Source organism: Sapajus apella, unplaced genomic scaffold (assembly GCF_009761245.1).
Source record: "Sapajus apella isolate SASKATOON/1434 unplaced genomic scaffold, GSC_monkey_1.0 scaffold8, whole genome shotgun sequence".
In the NCBI taxonomy this organism is placed as follows: Eukaryota; Metazoa; Chordata; class Mammalia; order Primates; family Cebidae; genus Sapajus; species Sapajus apella.
The window spans coordinates 29,445,287-29,463,671 of record NW_022436948.1 but is presented as its reverse complement, the minus strand read 5'-3'; the positions used below and the strand labels follow the sequence as shown (position 1 = coordinate 29,463,671).

Genomic DNA, 18,385 nt, shown 5'->3' with positions numbered 1-18,385 from the left:
CCCCCGGCGCGCGCTCCCGGCGCCGGACCCGCCCCCTCATCCGCGCGGCGCCGTAAAGCCGGAGAAGGGGCGGTGTCTCGTCTCCTACTTCACCCTACCTCCAAGACCGGAGGATGTTCCCTGCTCAGGAGGAGGCCGACAGGACGGTGTTTGTGGGGAATTTAGAGGCCCGAGTTCGGGAAGAGATTCTGTACGAGCTGTTCCTTCAGGTACCGTCCTCTGGGAAGGGGCGGCGGAGGGGCGGAGCGCGTCGGGCCGGAAGCGCAGCGCTCACCTGGGCCACCCAGAGCCCCGCCCCCTTCCGCCCCGTCCTGAGCAGGGCTTTTAATTTAGTTTCGCCTTGGCGCACCTGTCTCCAGGTGAGCGGCTGGGGAGTGTAGTGACGGAGTGATCCCATGTCCCCATCCTGCTTCAGAGTCCTGGGGGTGGGCAGGGATGGGGTTCCCCCGCCCCGCGTTTCTGAGTAAGGGCTTCCCGGAGGCTGCCTGGGCCTCGGGTGTTCTCGGGCAGAATCGAAAACAGCCAGGTCACTGTACTCCGTGAGGAAATAAGCACGTCTAACGTCCCGCAAAAGGAGAGGGGTCGCTTTTATAATGTTTCCTTTTACACCTTGCTCGTTACTTCAAGCCTCTTATGCAGAGAGTATTTTTATTCCAGCATCATAAGTGAGATTTGAGATGATTCGGCAGCCAACTTACCGTCACTGTGACCAATTGATTCCCTGGCCAAGGCCCTTTAATTCATACCAAGAAGACCTTCGGAAACTTCGAGACCTGGTACCTCTAGGATTAAGCCTGTTGTGTCCTGTAAACACGCTCACGTATCTTGTTGTCCTATACAACTAGGTCTCACTTGCCAAAGAGATACCCTTATTCAGCCATTCCCCTAACCGTGTAATGATCCGGAATTCCAGAGCAAACAGGAAGATGCGGGGAATACAAATTGAAGAGACCCTTTCATCTGCCTAAAAGGAAGAACTTAACATTACAGTGTTTATGACAATCTATAAAACAAGAAGGGGACATAGAAAAGTGTTCCCAGTCGGAGCTCTGAGGTCAGCAGTGTGACTCTGAGCCTGTCAATGAATACCTCAATGCCTCAGTTTCTTTATATGTCAAAACAGAGTAATAGTATCTGCAATATAATGTGGCTGTCGGAATATATGACCTAATGGTAAAATGACCAGAGCTAAGTCAACACTTACTCTTTGCTACCACTGCTACTGCTAATGATACTGTTGTTAGTATTCATAATAACATCAAGAGAAACCTACAGTTACTTCCTCCTGTCAGAATAAGGGAAAGTTAGGAGAAAGACCATTGCAGAACTAAATTTTCAGATTGAATGGGCGAAAGGGGTTCTTTATTTGGTTGTGAAAGGACTTACTTTTGTCTCCACACTTAACTAAAGAAACCCTCTTTAAGTTATAGATACACAGAGTTTGGTAGAGAGGGTTCGCTCCAGGAATACAGTCTCCTTTCCTGAACATTAAACTTTTTTATTATTTGAAAAATATTGTTGATTTTAAGACTTATGTTCATTCTTTTAATTCATCATCTTTTTAAACTTGCCCCCTTTTTATCACCTCTGATCCATGTCTGTTTTTTCATTCTGTATCGTTTGAAACTATTTTTCTCCAAAAGACTTCTTTGACTTTGAGCCTCCAAAAAAAAAAGGGAGAGAGGAAGACTAGGGTGGGATTGCATTATCCAGTACAAACACATGTTTAGTCAATCAGGACTCCATCAGTATCAGTTGTGTGGATCCACCAGATTATGGATTTTATCTTCTTATTTTTTATAATTTCCTTCTTCCACCTAAGCAAATTGTAAATTTTATTTAATAGATCAGGTAAGAAGCATACGTTCTTATTTTTGTCTAGGTACTGAAAAGAATTGCTGAAGTGGAGTTTCTTTTCCACTTTAGACTTAGACACCCAGTAAAACTTGACAACTGTCACACTATGTATTTCATTGTGGTTTAAAAAATACTATAAGATGATGTGATTGTTGCTACATGTTAGTCTTCATGTTGAATTTTATCTTTAAAAGTGCTTTGGATTATCTAAATTTATTTATGTCAAAATTCAAATCATGTAATCATATTCTGTCTCATAGTGATTACATGTATTTAATATTGGTATAAAAATCACCAATTTTATTGGTTTTATTTATATTACTGTATATTTATCCTTTTACTGTTTTCTTTCAAATTTCTGATTATATTTGTAAGTGAGAAAGTCAGTCATTTGATGATGTTATCATCAAAAATCAGTCACACTGATGAATGTTATCATCATTATACTTAAAATACCGAGATTTAGAGAAGAAAATATAATGAATTCGGTTTCAAATACATTGAGTTTGAAGTACAAAAATGTAGAGGTCTCCAGAAGGTGTCTCCATGAAAGAGACACAGTGGAAAAAGTAGATTTGTTGATGAGGTGGTCCTTGAAGCCAGAAGGGAAGGGAAGCTAGTCCCTGGGAGAGCACAGAGAATGAAAGGAAAAGACTAAATCTTAGCACACAGAATTATTTTAAAGATGATCATGACTATTTTTATTTAGAGTAAAAGCAGTTTGTGTATTTATGCAACTCTGCAGAGAAAAATCATCCATTATTAAAGTCTGAACCCTTCGACATTAAATCAGTTGTTTGTGTTTGTAAGTGCCTCCTGTAACCATTATTATGGCTGTGATGTAACTTTTTTGTTAGTTGTAATTAACACTTTTCTATGATATTTGGCTCTGCATTTTTAAATCTTCATTGCATATTATAGGTTTTTCTATCAATATAATATGAATATTTATAATTTATATTTATTCCATTTTAATAATGTACCATGGAATAATACCTCCAGTTAGATTTAGAGCCTCTCTAAATTCTCAAACTTATAAATGATGCAATCTATTTAAAAGTCTTAAACATATTTAAACATTTTTCCTTTGGAAATTTACCAAATGCAGTTTCCAAATCAAAATGCATGATATATTTATTTCTTCTTGTAAAGATGTTTAATCTTCGTGACAGAACATTTAAGCTATTATATAACATTGCCAGCTTTTTGGGGGTAACTCAACCAATACTGAGTTTCTCATTTCAGTTAATTTTGTAATTCAGTATTGCATGTATGTATGGAGATGAAGCAGTATTTTAATCTTAGATTTATGTGTTTTCTAAGTTGGTTTCTTAAGCCTAACAGAAGAATAGTCTACCATTTCTTTTACAGCTCGAAACTAGTACCTAGAATTTCCTGTCCTTAATACCATAAATGTTTCCCCAAAAAGCCAGAAAATACAAAGAAAGTGTGAGGAAGTGTAATGTTTATTATTAGAAAGATGCATTATTAGCAGACATACATAAAAATGTTGGTAACACATTTCTTTAGTCTAAAGCTGAATTTACTTGTTTGAGTATAAAAAAAATCTTTGGATTTATGAGAAAATAATTTTTAAGTTTCTTATAGGCGGGGCCACTAACCAAGGTGACTATATGCAAAGACAGAGAAGGAAAGCCGAAGTCTTTTGGATTTGTGTGCTTTAAGCATCCAGAATCGGTATCTTATGCCATAGCTTTGCTAAATGGAATTCGTTTATATGGAAGACCAATTAATGTGCAGTATCGATTTGGTAGGTCCTGTCACTGATTAATCTTCAAAGTGTTTTGTGGTTGGTACTATTCTTAGAGGCATAAGCATTTTGTTTCCTATATAGTGTAAGATCAAAAAAGAAAAAATATCTCTGTGGTAATTGTTACATTTTCTCAGAACACATGTCTAATTCATAATGTTATATGGTTAGTCTTGCCAAACCTCTAGCATCTTTTTCTAAAAATAAAATGTAAGATAATCATTTTAATATCAACCAGCAAGTGGCTATGATGGTTGCTATTGGCCCTTATAAATTGATCAAATCTAAATAAACTGGGGTCACACAACTGTAGCATTTATATAGCAAGAGCATTTCTAATCTTGTCAATGCTAATGTATGATATTTAATACGTGCTCTTTGGAAGATAGACAGGGGACATTTGTCCTTCCGGGGAAACCTTCTACCTTCCGGTGGTAAGCCCCTGTAAGAGCAAAGTGGCCAAAGGCAACTGTAGAGTTACCCTTACTAGTGGCAGAAAAAGCCTCCTGACATGAATGGCCTCAGCACCTTCTCCTGCACACACGTCAGGAACAAATCATTCATGATTAGCTGCCCAGAGAACCCTATACCGTTACTCTAGCCCTTTCTTGTTTCAGGAGACTAATAGAGGCCATGTGGTAATTCTTGCAATATATATGCAGCCTCCTTTAAGTGATTCAAGTTTACTGATGTGTCACTTCTTGGTTTTTAAATTCCTCTTGCTATACTGAAAACAAATACTAATAACAAAAATAACACTTTATTGAAAAGGGAAAGTGTACCTCTTTGCATTTCTTTTTTTCTTCCTTTCTTTTTTTAAATACATGGTTGCATCATGTTCTCCAGTACTTTCTGGTTAACCTAATACCTAGTCTGGGATTAGGTTGGTGCAACAATAATTGCAGTTTTGCCATTGCTTTTAATGTCGGTAGACTAGGCCAGGGTATGTTATGTTCTGGCACATCATGTATAAGGTTGAATTGGCTTTTGTCCATGCAGGTTAGAGAACTCCTGCCTTGTACACTGGAGGCAAATAACACTTGTTTATTTGCCATTTTCAGTTTACAGGTATCTAGAACAAACCATCGTGTATCTTACAAAGTCCCATGTCAATGTAATTCTTATGTATAGTCATTGCTTTAGACAAAGCTTGATTTTAATTCATTGATTTATAGTACTGTAAACAATCTGTAAATATGATTTGAGAGGTCAGACAGATATGCATATATCTTATCTGAGTATAGAATTTTTAAATCACTACTATGTCTTAAAATATTTTGAGTTATTTTATGACTTAATATTACAACTCCAAAACAATGCACCATGAAGTAACCTGTTAACTCTGTTTCTTTGAAAGGGAGTTCTCGCTCTTCTGAACCAGCTAACCAAGGTTTTGAGAGCTGTGTTAAGATAAATTCACACAGCTACAGGTAATTATAAAAACGTTTCTTATTAAAGGTAAAGCAAATATGTTCTTATACTAAGAGGAGTTTTAATATATTTTGGGCTATAGTAAAACTTTACTTTTTAGGCAAAGAATAAAATTAAGGAATCCTTTTGTTCTGAGCCATTAAAAGTGATAGAAAATATTTTCATTTAAAGTTTAGTCTTAATATTTTCAGTAGTAGGGGGTAGAGACTTTACATTTGTAGTTTTTTTGTAGTTTCCCACATGCTTTTTATAGTTGTTAAATCATTTAAGCATACAAGGTTTCATCATGAATCACAGAGACACTGTTATTTATATTTTGTATTTGAGTAACTGGAGTTGCAAAAGTCAGCTAGTTCTCAAGGTCACAGGATAATAAAGTGCTAGCTTTGAAACTAAGCCTTCTGAAATTAAGCCATTCAATTAATTATTTTACTTTTTGAAATAATTTTCTGTGTTAATTTTCAAACTGTTCTAGAATTTTATATAGCCTGATTTCTGATGCAATGGTAGCCTTCATGTACACCATCTGGCAAGTCATCCCAGAGATCATGAAACTAAAAGGCTCCTACACCATATGAAAATGTTCAACTTATACCTTTTATTAAATCCATTTTTAAAACAGTGAAAAGCAAGAAGAAAGATATTGGATAACTTACCACACTTAGGATAAGATCCAAGTGGGCAGAAGGACCAACTAGCTGATTGCTGGTTGCACTAATATCCACATGTCTTGTTTCGCTCTGTTGTATTGGCCTCCCCTGCTGGCTGCAGTACTTCTGCAGACTCCTCTAAGTGGTTCAGGCTTGTTGATATATCACTTGTTGTTTTTTTTTAAATTTCTCTTGCTGTACTAAACACAAATGTGAATAACCAAAACAATGCTTTCTTGCAAAGGGAAAGTGCTTTGCTTTGCCTTCTCTTTGCATTTCTTCTTTTTTTAAATGTCTGGCTTTATCATGCTCTCTGGTACTGTCGGTTTAACTTACAGGCTGGTAGAATAGGTCAGGGTATATTATGTTCTGATACATCATGTGTCAATGATGTATATATAGATAGATACCTATATCTATATAGAGGGGAGCAACAGATATACTCTATTCAGAGTGTGTGTGTGTGTGTGTGTGTATACATATATATACAGAGAGAGAGCGAGAGAGAGAGAAGTATTGCTCTACTATCCATCTATCCATATATGTATATATAGAGACAGAAGTATTGTTCTGCTAGCTTGCTTACAGTCTATGATAAACACTAGAAATGTTAACAGTATGAGTGTCATCCATAATTCCCTTTTTCTTGTCTTCTGTAGCAGAACTGAATAGTCTCAAGTAAACTAACAATAGCTGACCCTCCTATCCCTTTTAGTTCTCCCAACCCTCTGAACATAGGGGAGTGGCCCCTTGGGCTGTCAAATATCTAGGTTTCTCTTTAGGAGCAGTATTGCACCCTAGATAAAACAGTGTGATCCTCATCTTCATTTACCCCAGCATTTCGACATCAGTGAAATCAGAAGTTAGGAAAGGAAGTGATGAAATTAGATTGCCTGAATTTGCATCTTGGCTCTGCCACTTATTAACAGTCAATTAACACTGTTAATAAAGTAGCAGAGGCAAGACAGAAATTCAGACAAGAATTGGATACATTATTTCACTACTCTGTACTCCATCTCTAAAATGAGGATAAAACTTTACAAGGTTAGTGTGAGAATTGATTTTTGTAATTAACACAAGGTGCTAAAATACTGAGCATACAACATTCTGCAAATGTTAGCATAAAAAGGGACTTACTACTTTGGAGGAGGAAACTCTCTATAGTCTCATGGATCAAGCCATGTATATAATGTAAGAGCTCCTTTTTTCTACTAATACCAAGTGGGAAAAGATATCTCTTCTTCCGCAGGAGGTAGGAAGGAACAAGCTATTGCTAGGATTTAGACAGAAGAGAAAAGACTAGATGGGCACTAGAATATAGCAGTAAAACTCTGGTATTTTCTAGTTAAGTTTGATAAACTGACTCTAAGTCATCATAATTCTGGAGTAGACGACCTGAGGTATGTGTATATTTTGGCTATGACATTTCATTGATAGTACTTTATTGTTCTAGTATTTCTGACATTATAAAGAAAGTATAAAAATGGGTTTTCATGTCCCCAAAGTGATTTGCAGAGAAAAATGGTACTTATATAACAGTCTAGTCTTTGGTCTTCCTTGGAACTGTTTTTTTAATGCTTCTTGTTGTTTCATGTACCTTCCACTTTTAATGAATATTTCCTGTATTAGTTTGCTAGGGCTACTGTACCAAAGTACCACAAACAGAGTGCTTAAGCAATAGATATTCATTATCTCACAGTTCTGAAGGCTGGACATCCAAGATAAGGTGTCAGCAGGATGGCTTCTTTATGAGAGCTATCAGAAATAATTTGTTTTATGCCTCTCCTCTAGCTTCTGGTGGTTTGATGTCAATCTTTGGTACTTTTCAGCTTGTAGAAGCATTACCAAGATCTCCACCTGTGTCTTCACACGGTGTTCTTCCTGTGGGTATTTGTGCTGTAGTTTGAATGTGTCCCTCAAAAGTTCTTGTGTTGAAATTTTGGTCCTCAGTACAGAAGTGTTGAGATGTGGGACTTTTTGGAGGTGATTGGGTCATGAAGGCTCTGCCCTCATGTATATTTTAATTCATTTTTGGATTATTGGATTAATTGGTTATTGAAGAAATGGGTTTGTTATCACAAGTAGGTTCTGTTGTAAAAGCCAGTTTGACCATCTCTCATAAGCTCCTCCTGCCTGTGATGACTTCCGCCATTTTGTAACATAGTATGAGGCCCTCACCAGAAGCTAACCATATCTAGCCACCTGATCTTGGACTCCCCAGCCTGAAGAACCATGAGCCAAAATAAATCTCTTTTCTTCATAGGAAACACAATACCTGTTTATTATAATACCTGTTTGTTACAACCAAACAGGTGTTGTGTTATAACAACAAAAAATGGACTAAAACAGTCTTGTCTTCAAATTTCCCCTTTTTAGCAAGATACCACTCATATTGGATTAGAGACTCATCCTGTTTTAATATGATCTCATCTTAACTTATGGTATCTGCAATGACCCTTTTTCCAAATATGGGAACATTCTGGGATACTAGGGTTTAGGACTTTAACAGCTGAATTTTGGGGAGACGTCAGCCCATCACAGTTCCCAATTTACATGGGGTTCCTCTATGCAGACAACTTTGCGTGCCCTGAAGAAAGATAGTGGTTTTAAAGAATCTGCAGCTGTTTTCCTGGTGGTGCTCATCTCACCACTTCTGCTACTGAGTCATCGCTTCCCCACTGGGTAACCTCATTCCACCTTTCATCTTGTTCCTTGCCATCACTTTCTCCACATCCATTCTGGACTTTCTGAGCACTGTCTCCTTAACTGGTTGTTATATTTTTCTCTTTCTGTCACTGAGAACTCTTTCATCCCTCACATTCTTTTCTTCCCATTCTTGCTAAAAAACTCATTGTTTTATAGAAGCTGCTCTTTTTGAAAGTTATCAGAAATTGATAAATTGATCATTGAAAGTGATGAGCAATTCAGAAGACTCAGTGCTATATCCAGTTTACTCTTCCATAACAACTGACACCTAATTATTTTCTTAATGGGAATTCTGCTCCTGCTGACTTCTGTAATAGTGCTCTCACCACTTATAAATGGTGTTCTGCCTAGCCATCTGACTGCTTCCTGTCATTCTTCTTGACTCATCTTTGTCTCCACCTTCCTGTGCTGATTTTAGCTTTCTTCATGGTACACTCCCTCTCCTAACAATTAATAGTATTAGCATTAAAATTAACATGTAGACTATTGAAGAGTAGCTATAGAGTCTGGCTAGCATTTGTCACCTCTCCATAGAAGCACACATTACATTTATAAAGGTATAAATGGTACAGTTTTAAAATTAGGTATTTTATTAATTAATGTGTGGAGGACACCAGCAAATGTGTTCATGTTAGCATGAGCAATTAGTTAAGGAAAGGGCATAATTTTTACAGTTCAGCAGTAAAGGTGTCTTTAAAAATAAGTTGGAGTAAGGGGAGAGAACTTAAGAGGACAGCTCAATAGGTGCAGCAAACCACCATGGCACGCATATACCTGTGTAACAAACCTGTACGTTCTGCACATGTATCCCAGAACTTAAAGTAAAATAAAAACTTTTTTTTAAATTTGATGAAAATGTCCAACTTCTTAAATTTTTTTAATATCTGGAAAAGACTGAAGTATACCTTCAGTGAATACTAACAACTTGCTTTACCCTTTCAATAGCTAAGTGTTACTTGTCTTTATATGAATAGAATACTATCCATCAGTTTTCTATCAGAAAGCCAAATTTGACTCTAAGTATTGAGACTTCAATATCTAGTAATTAATTATTTATTGCTATGTCACTCTGTTATCAGCAATAATAACTGATTATTTGTGTATGTGTTTAAGGTAATTAATTACTCTTTAACTGAATGCTGTCAGAGAAGCTTGCTTTCTCTGTGTTTGTAATTATGAAGAGTTCATGTTTTTCTTAAGAGAAAATGACATTTGTACATAGAAATTTTAAGATTTTATTGTTTCTTCTTTCATCTCAAAGGAATGAAGAAATGGTGGGCAGATCTTCCTTCCCCATACAGTGTTTCCCAATTAATAATACTTCTTTACCTCAAGAATGTTTTCTCTTTCAGAAGATGGTAAGTTTAATATGCATTTTATTAAACATGTAATATGATACAAACTATGAAGACCATGAAGACTATTTGTAACATATGGTGCACAAATTTAAACTGGGATAAAAACACAGGATGTCCTAGCGTTGTCCTCCAGTGGTCTTCTGCCCTAACACCGTCATCCTAAATTTCACCTGTAATGCCTTAGCAAATGGCCAGGATGTCAACAGAAAAGGGGCAGATGACAGTGATGATACGCTGCAGTCCACGTGAAATTTGAGTAGAGAGTTCTCATGTGAATGACTGTTTTAAAAAAGGTTTGCAGTGGCTGGGCATGTTGGTTCACACCTGTAATCGCAGCAGCTTGGGAGGCCAGTGCAGGATCAGTTGAGGCCAAGGGTTTTAGACCAGCCTGTCTGATGCAGTGAAACACTGTCTGTCATAAAAATGGAAAAAATTAACTGGGCATGGTGGTACACACCTGTAACCCCAGCTACTGGGGAGGCTGAGACATTAGAATTGCTTGAACTCATAAGGCAGAGGTTGTAGTGAACTGAGATTCTGCCACTACAACTCCAGCCTGGCCAATAGAGCAAGATTCTGTCTCAAAAAAAAAAAAAAAAAGTTTGCAGAATTGAATAATTTCACTTAGATTGCTTTTGGACATGGATTTTTAATGTAAATTACTCTTTTTCATTGAAGACAAAACTATTATGAAGGTTCTCAATTGGTCAGGTAAACTAAATTATTTTCAGAGACCACCAAAAATTGGTTTTGACTTAGAAATCTTAATTATGGACTTCATTGTTAAAGGAGAACTTAATTTTTTTTTCTATTCCTCATAAATAAGAAATTGAAGTCCAAGGTTGTCAATCAACAGGCCCAAGATTTTGCAGCTTGTTAGTGATGGGTGTAGGACTCACCCAGGTCTTCTGATTCACAGACTTATTTTTGCAAATACCCAACCTATACGTGAGCTTTAGATTTTTTAAATATCAATTTTCAATTTTTAAACAGAAAAAATTTCCCTGGAAAATAATGCTTGAACTTAAAAACAAAAACCTTTTCTTAATTATGGTAAAATACGGTAAACAATCAGTTCTCATCTGAAACTATAAATGTCTTCATCCCAGCATTTTTTATCTTTTGGTAGAGATGGAGTAGGAGAGAGACACAAGTTCATGGCATCTCTATTCATCTTTAATCTGCTTTAAATATAAATTTGGGTTAAGAGCTTGTGTGTTTTTAAAGGAAGCATCTCTCCTAGCTACATAAACAGTAAATAACTGTGCTATACAATATGTACAATTAGCTACATATGTACCTAGGCAGCTGAATTTTAAAATTTTATTTAATTTCAATTAATTTAAATTAAAATTTATGACCGATACTTGATTCAGTTATCAGAACACTTTTAAGTATATTTGAAACAATTTGGGCATGTGACTATTTTTTCAACTCTAAATTTGATGTAATCTAAATTCAGATTAGGTATTTTCAATAAAAATTTAGCATTCAGATTGAGATATGCCATATTTATAAAATATACCCCATATTTTGAAGACTTCTTATGAAGAAAAAGTAAAATATCTCATTAATTTTATATCATTTGCATGTTAAAATTATAACATTTTAGAGTGTTATAGTGGGATAAATGAAATACATTGTTTAATTTCACGTGTTTTTTTTTTACTTTTGTATTGCAGTTCGTAGATTTAAAACTACATATGGGCTGGGCATGGTGGCTCATGCCTGTAATCTCAGCACTTTAGGAGGCTGAGGCAGGTGGATCACCTGAGGTCAGGAGTTCAAGACCAGTCTGACCAGTAGGGTGAAATGCTGTCTCTACTAAAAATACAAAAACAAGCCGGGTGTCATGGCATGAGCCTGTGGTTCCATTTACTCAGGGGGCTGGGACAGGAGAATTGTTTGAACCCAGGAGGCGGAGGTTGCAGTGAGCCAAGATCATACCACTGTAGTCCAGCCTGGGCAACAAAGTGAGACCCCATCTCAAAACAGAAACAAAAACTATTTCTGTTACATGGCACTAATCTGCATTGTAGATTAGTAGAGCTATACACATCCTTGACTATATTGATCCTTTAATGAAACACCTACATTTCTATGAGAGTTAACTGCCTTCTTATACCAAAACATAGATTAGTTTACTCATGGCTATTTGTATAATACACATAAACTGTTAACTTTTTTCCTTAACATTTTGGATTAGTTTTGGTAGATGAATGTCCTTTTTTTCACAGCAGTGGCATGCATATAATCCAGTGCTGCAGCTTCCTTACTACGAGATGACAACTCCACTTCCTAATAGTGCATCTGTGTCTTCCTCAGTGAATCATGCTCCAGATGTTGAGGCTGGGCCCAGCTCATATAAATGGACTCACCAACAACCAAGTGACTCTGACCTTTATCAGATGAATAAACGAAAGAGACAAAAGCAAACAAGTGATAGCGATAGTAGCACAGACAACAACAGAGGTAACGAATGTCACCAAAAGTTCCGAAAGTCTAAGAAGAAGAAAAGATACTAGCATTACCTACAAATGAAACTTACCCACACTGATTTTAGTAGTCTTTTGAAAAAAATAAGATTTTAGTCCATCAAATAACCAATTTCGTGGCTATCTTGTCTTTTGAAATATATAGTAATATGACTTATCTCTAGTTTGCTATTCAATTTTTGCCTTGAATGACAAAATCTTTTTAAAAATAATATAATGTACTAATTTTGTATTTGTCATGATATTTTTGATCCATTGGCAATGTATACTTTTGTCATTTTATTAGTACCAATGATGAAATTTCACTAAACTATTAATCAAAAATCACTTATTGAACACATTGATAAAGCACCAATACTCCCTTTGATTATCACCTATAACCAACACTCAACTACAAATGGGCTGGGATTCTATGTGGAAGGGTGGATTTTCTGAAAGAAAGTAGTGCAGATATTTAAGGATTGCATATTGTTCCTATTGAGGATGTAATAAACAGGCATTAGTACCCCTTTCTCTTAGTATCTAAATATGTTGTTTCTGAGCCATACTCTTCTTCTGGTTTATTTTATAAAGTGAGGACATACGATAATGATACCAAAGGAAAGATAATTATCAACTTTTGGATCTTTTTTTTGTATACATTTGTGTATTTATAAAGATACCTGCTTCTTCTCACTTATTAATTGTATGTCATGAAAATCAGTTGGCTATGTCAGTGTGTATCATCTCTTGCTAGCAAAGTTTGAGATCATATATTCACATATTTAAATCTTGAAAATGAGCAAGTAAATAGAATAATTTATTAATGTATGATATGTAATGCTTATTGTCTAAATCAAGTTTCCTATTTTTGGTTCATTTATTTTAGAAGAAAAATAGAATACATGTAAAATTAATTGTTTATTTGGGCATTTTGTTTATTGTATAACTCATTACAAACTAGAGTGATGAAACTATATATTTACTAAAGCTAATTGAAAGAGTCTTGCAACTCAATTGGGAGTTAACCACCCAATTCAATAGTAAAAGCCAGTTTCTTTTTCGTGTTGCCTAGCACTTTAAAAGTATTTATTATTTAAAAAAATAAAGATATGTTTTTAACAAAAAGAGTAACTGAATTTTACTCTTGGTTATAAATATGTAATACAGTAAAGTTTGAAATAGAAATATTAGTCTATATCTAGTCAACATGAAAAACTAAATTTTGCTTTATGTAGCTGATATGGTTTGGCTCTGTCCACACACAAATCTGACCTTGACTTATAATCCCCATTATCCCCACATGTCAAGGGTGGGACCAGTTGGAGATAATTGGGTTATTGGGAGTGGTTTCCCACCTGCTGCTGCTCTTGTGATAATGAGTGAGTCTCATGAGATCTGATGGTTTCATAAGCATCTGGCATTTTCCCTGTTGGCACTCACTTTGTCTTGTTGTCTTGTTGCCTTGTGAAGAAGGTGCCTGCTTCTCCTTTGCCTTCTACCATGATTATAGATTTCCTGAAGTCCTCCCCAGCAGTGCAGAATGGGAGTCAACTAAACCTATTTCCTTGATTAATTACCCAGCCTCAAGTATTTCTTCTTAGCAGTATGAGAATGGACTAATACACTTAATTGGTACCAGGAGTGGGACACTGCAATAAGGATACCAGAAAATGTGAAAGAGATTTTGGAACTGGATAGTAACAGGCAGAAGTTGAAACAATTTGAAAGGCTCAGAAGAAGACAGGAATATGTGAGAAAGTTTGGAACTCCTTAGAGACTTGGAGGGCTCAGAAGACAGGAAGATGTGAGAAGGTTTGGAACTTCATAGAGACTTGTAGAATAACTTGTTGGAAACTGGAGTAAAGGTCACTCTTGCTATGCTGTATCATAGACATGGGAAGCATTTAGCCCATGCCCTAGATAGAGATCTTGTAACTTTGAACTTGAGAGAGATGATTTAGAGTGTCTGGTGGAAGAGATTTCTAAGTAGCAAAGCATTCAAGATCTGACTTGGGTCCTCTTAAAAGCATTCAGTTTTGTCCATTCACAAAGATATGGTTTGGAATTGGGACTTATGTTTCCAAGAGAAGTAGAGCATAAAAGTTTGGGAAATTTGCAATCTAATAAGATAGAAGAGAAAAGCCCAGTTTCTGAAGAGAAATTCAAGCTAGCTGCAGAAATTTGCTTAAGTAATGAGTCAAATGTTAATCACCATGGCAATGGGGAAAATGTCTCCAAGGGATGTCAGAGGTCTTCCTGGCAGCCCCTCCCATCACAGGCCCAGAGTCCTAGGAAGAAAAAATGTTTTTTTTGGGCCAGGCCCAGGGCCTTGCTGCTTTGTGCAATCTCAGGACTTGGTGCTCTGCATTCCAGCCATGGCTAAAAGGGGCCAACATACAGCTCAGGCCATTGCTTCAGAGGGTGTAAGCCCCAAATCTTGGCAGCTTCCATGTGGTGTTGAGCATGTGAGTGCACAGAAGTCAAGAATTGAGGTGCGGGAACCTCCTCCTAGATTTCAGAGGATGTATGGAAACACCCAGATGTCCAGGCAGAAGTTTACTGCATGGGCAGAGCCCTCATGGAGAACACCTGCTAGGACAGTGAAGTAGGGAAATGTGGGGTCAGAGCCTGACACAAGTCCCCATTGGGGCACTACATAGTGGAGCTATGAGAAGATGACCACTGTCCTTCAAACTCTAGAATAGTAGGTCCGCTGACAGCTTGCACCATGCACCTGGAAAGCTGCAGACACTCAACACCAGCCTGTGAAAGCAGCCAAGAGGGGAGCTGTATTCTACAAAACAACAAGTGCAGAGCTATTCAAGGCCATGGGAGCACACCTCTTGCTTCAGCATGACTTGGATGTGAGACATGAAGTCAAAGAAGATCCTTTTGGAACTTCAAGGTTTAATAATTGCCCTATTGGATTTCGGACTTGTGTGGGGTCTGTAGCCTCTTTGTTTTGGTCAGTTTCTCTTATTTGGAATGAATATATTTATCTACTGCCTGAACCCTCAATACACCATTTGAATCCTAATAATGTTTTTGCTTCTCTTGTCATATGAAAAGAGTAATATCTTGGAGAGAAAAATAACCCTCACCTCAGACACGTACCCAGGCTATGTCTTTGTTGATTTTATTCCAATCTCCAAGGTTAATCACAAACAAAACATTGCAGACTCATTCTGCAATCAGAACTTGTCAATCAGAATTCTGAGAGTTATTCTAGACAACTTCCCATATCCACTTCTATTAGGTCATTAGCTCCTCATTGTGACCTTGTTCAGTTTCTCTTTATTTCCTGCTTAGAATATCCATTAAGCAAGTCAATCCACAATGAACGAATGCCATTCTAAATATTAATTTTGGTGCTGAGGCTACATTACTAAAAATGTATGGTCCCAACATTCCAGAAGCTACTGGTCTGCTGGTATTGATGAAAAGACAGATAACATCAGGATAGTGCTATCACATAATATAGGTAAACACAGAGCAGAATGAGAGTGCAAGACAAGCATCATTCCTCAAGAAAATCCTGGGAAGAAAAGAGGGAATCATCTGACTACACAGAATAAAGGGGGGGATCTAGGAGTTCAACAGCTTTCTGTACAAACTCTAAGACTTTCTCATATTTTCAGCTCTGCACTTTATCTTTCCTTAGGTGGCATCAAGTTTTAAGCCTGTGCAAGTAAAATGGCTGGCAGCTTGCCAATTACTCCAATACCCCTGAGAATATAGGGGCTCAGGATATGGCAATTAAAAAAAGATTAAAATTCCTGCTTTCATGGAACCTATATTTATGAGGAAGATAGAATAATTAGGATAAACGAAATATAAAATCAGATTTTAATAACTGATAACTGCTGAGTAAAAAAATGCAGAGAAAGGTTTAGATATTAAAGAGCAAAAGCCAGAGAGAGAGTAAGCTATGTGGATAGCTGAGGGAAGAGCATTCCAAGCAGAGTAAACAGCAGATGCAAGGCCCATGGAGGAAGCATTCCCGGGAGAAAAGAAAGGAAGCCAATGTGGTGGAGGAAGTTAACTAAGGGACCTTAGAAGTTATTGTATGGACTTTGACACATAGTGAGGGTTTTTTGTGAATGGGAGTAAGAGTGAGAGTGTGACAAGGATAGAAATATTGAAAACATTGAAGTTAGCCAGCCAAGAAAAGATGATTGTTTGGATCAAATGGTAGAAACAGAAATGTAAGATGTTATATTCTTGATACATTTTAAATGTAGAGCCAACAGTTCACTAAGCAGCCTAACATTGGGAAAGAGAACAAATGTAGTCAACAATGATTCCAAGGTTTTTGGTCAGAGCAACTGGAACAATGAAGTTACCAATTGATATAGAGGAAACAATGGAAGAGCAAGTTTTGGACATGTTCATTCTGATTTGCATATTAGACAGCTAATAGGAGATAGGAATTTGTACACACAAGTCTGGAACCCAGGGGAGAGGACTAGGTTGAAGATGTGGGCATTAGAATCATTGGCATACTTATGATATTTAAAACCTAGAGATTGGATAAGTTCGTCTAAGAAGTGAGTGAAGATAGAAAGGAAACGAGTCCAAGAATTGCCCTGGGTCTTACCAGTCAGTATTTGTCCCTCAAGGAGATGAGGATCAGCCAACAAGATATAGTGACAAACAGAATGTGATGTCTGTAAAAACAAATGAGATAAATACTTTAAGGAGGAAGAAATGATGAGTTGTATCAAATTCTATTGACAGGTCAGGCAGGGTGTGTACTCAAAATTGTTCATTGGCCAGGCGCGGTGGCTCACGCCTGTAATCCCAGAACTTTGGGAGGCCAAGGGAGGCAGATAACTTGAGCTCAGGAGTTCAAGGCCAGTCTGGCCAACATGGTAAAACCCCATCTATACTAAAAAATACAGAAATTAGCTCGGCATGGTGGCTAGTGCCTGTAGCCCCAGCTACTTGGGAGGCTGAGGCAAGAGAATCACTTGAACCTGGGAGGTAGAGGTTGCAGTGAGCTGAGATCATGCCACCGCACTCCAGCCTGGGCAACAAAGTGAGACCCCATCTCAAAAAAAAAAAAAAGACAGAGAATTGATCATTAGAGTTAGCCATGATCCTTGATCTAAGACATTTTGAATGGATGATTCTGACAAAGGCATGATTGGAGTTATTTCAAGTGAGAATAGAAATAAGTAAAGGGAAGACTGCAAAAAGGAGACAACTTACCTAAATGTCTTGTGAAGTGGTGCAGAGACAAAGGACACAACTCGAAATAAATGATCAGGAAAGATTTTTGTCGGGTTTGTTTAATGAAAGACCTAAAGAAGTTCTAAAATTTTGTGGTTTCTTTTTTCATTCTCTGTGATTTAATAGTTTGTTTTAGAATTCTTTACATTTGTTGTAATTGGATTTTCAGAGGAAGGGGAGTTAAAACTGTCTGGTTTTCATATGTCATGTTTAAAGAGAACTTCTGTGTACTTATTCACTTATTTTAAAAATCATTTTTATTAAGGTCTTAAGAAAATTAACTCTCTGTTTTTTGTGTATGTTTTTCAAAATTTTCCGGTTTGCTTTTTGTGTTCTTTCCAGAAGAGTTTTTATATCATTAATGTATAGCCAAACATCAGTTTTTTTATGGTTTCTGGCTTTTTATAATTATGCTTAGAAAACTCTTTTACAATCAAAAATTAAGAAAAAAAGTTTTATCTTAGAATTTTATTACTTTTAATATTACATATAAATATTGGATCATGAACTATTGTATTATGATATAAAGAGATAAAATCTTTAGATTTTAAAAACTGCAACTTAAGAAATTTTGAGTTTGTTTGTTTGTTTGAAGGCTTATTACACCAGAAAAAGAAATTATATTCTGACTCTAGGTAATCCTGCAGAGGATGCAGTCCTGATGAAAGGAGTGAATATTCCAACTGACTTAATTTATTCCCTCCCCAGCCATTGGAATGGGAGTTTGAAGCAGAAAGTAAATTGAAGTAAAGGTTACATTACCTTAGCTGAGTTTGTAGAATGAAATGCCAGCCTTCTACATAGAATACATAGCACACTCAGTAATGGTTTCCAGGGAAGCAGATTCCATTTCCACCTGAGATAACAAAATAAGTTTTAGCAGGTGGTCACCTTAAGCTTGAG

The 18,385-nt window shown here is 36.8% G+C and overlaps 1 protein-coding gene across 1 annotated transcript; it reads left to right on the top strand.

The window, feature by feature from the left end:
- The first annotated feature begins 17 nt into the window (after window positions 1–17).
- Window positions 18–13,381, top strand: RBM11 (RNA binding motif protein 11). The gene is made up of 5 exons (XM_032277177.1): window positions 18–209; window positions 3,466–3,628; window positions 4,986–5,058; window positions 9,677–9,773; window positions 12,011–13,381. Exons 1-5 carry the CDS (start codon window positions 114–116, stop codon window positions 12,296–12,298), a joined length of 717 nt encoding a protein of 238 aa, XP_032133068.1. The 5' UTR covers window positions 18–113; the 3' UTR covers window positions 12,299–13,381.
- Window positions 13,382–18,385: the final 5,004 nt, after the last annotated feature.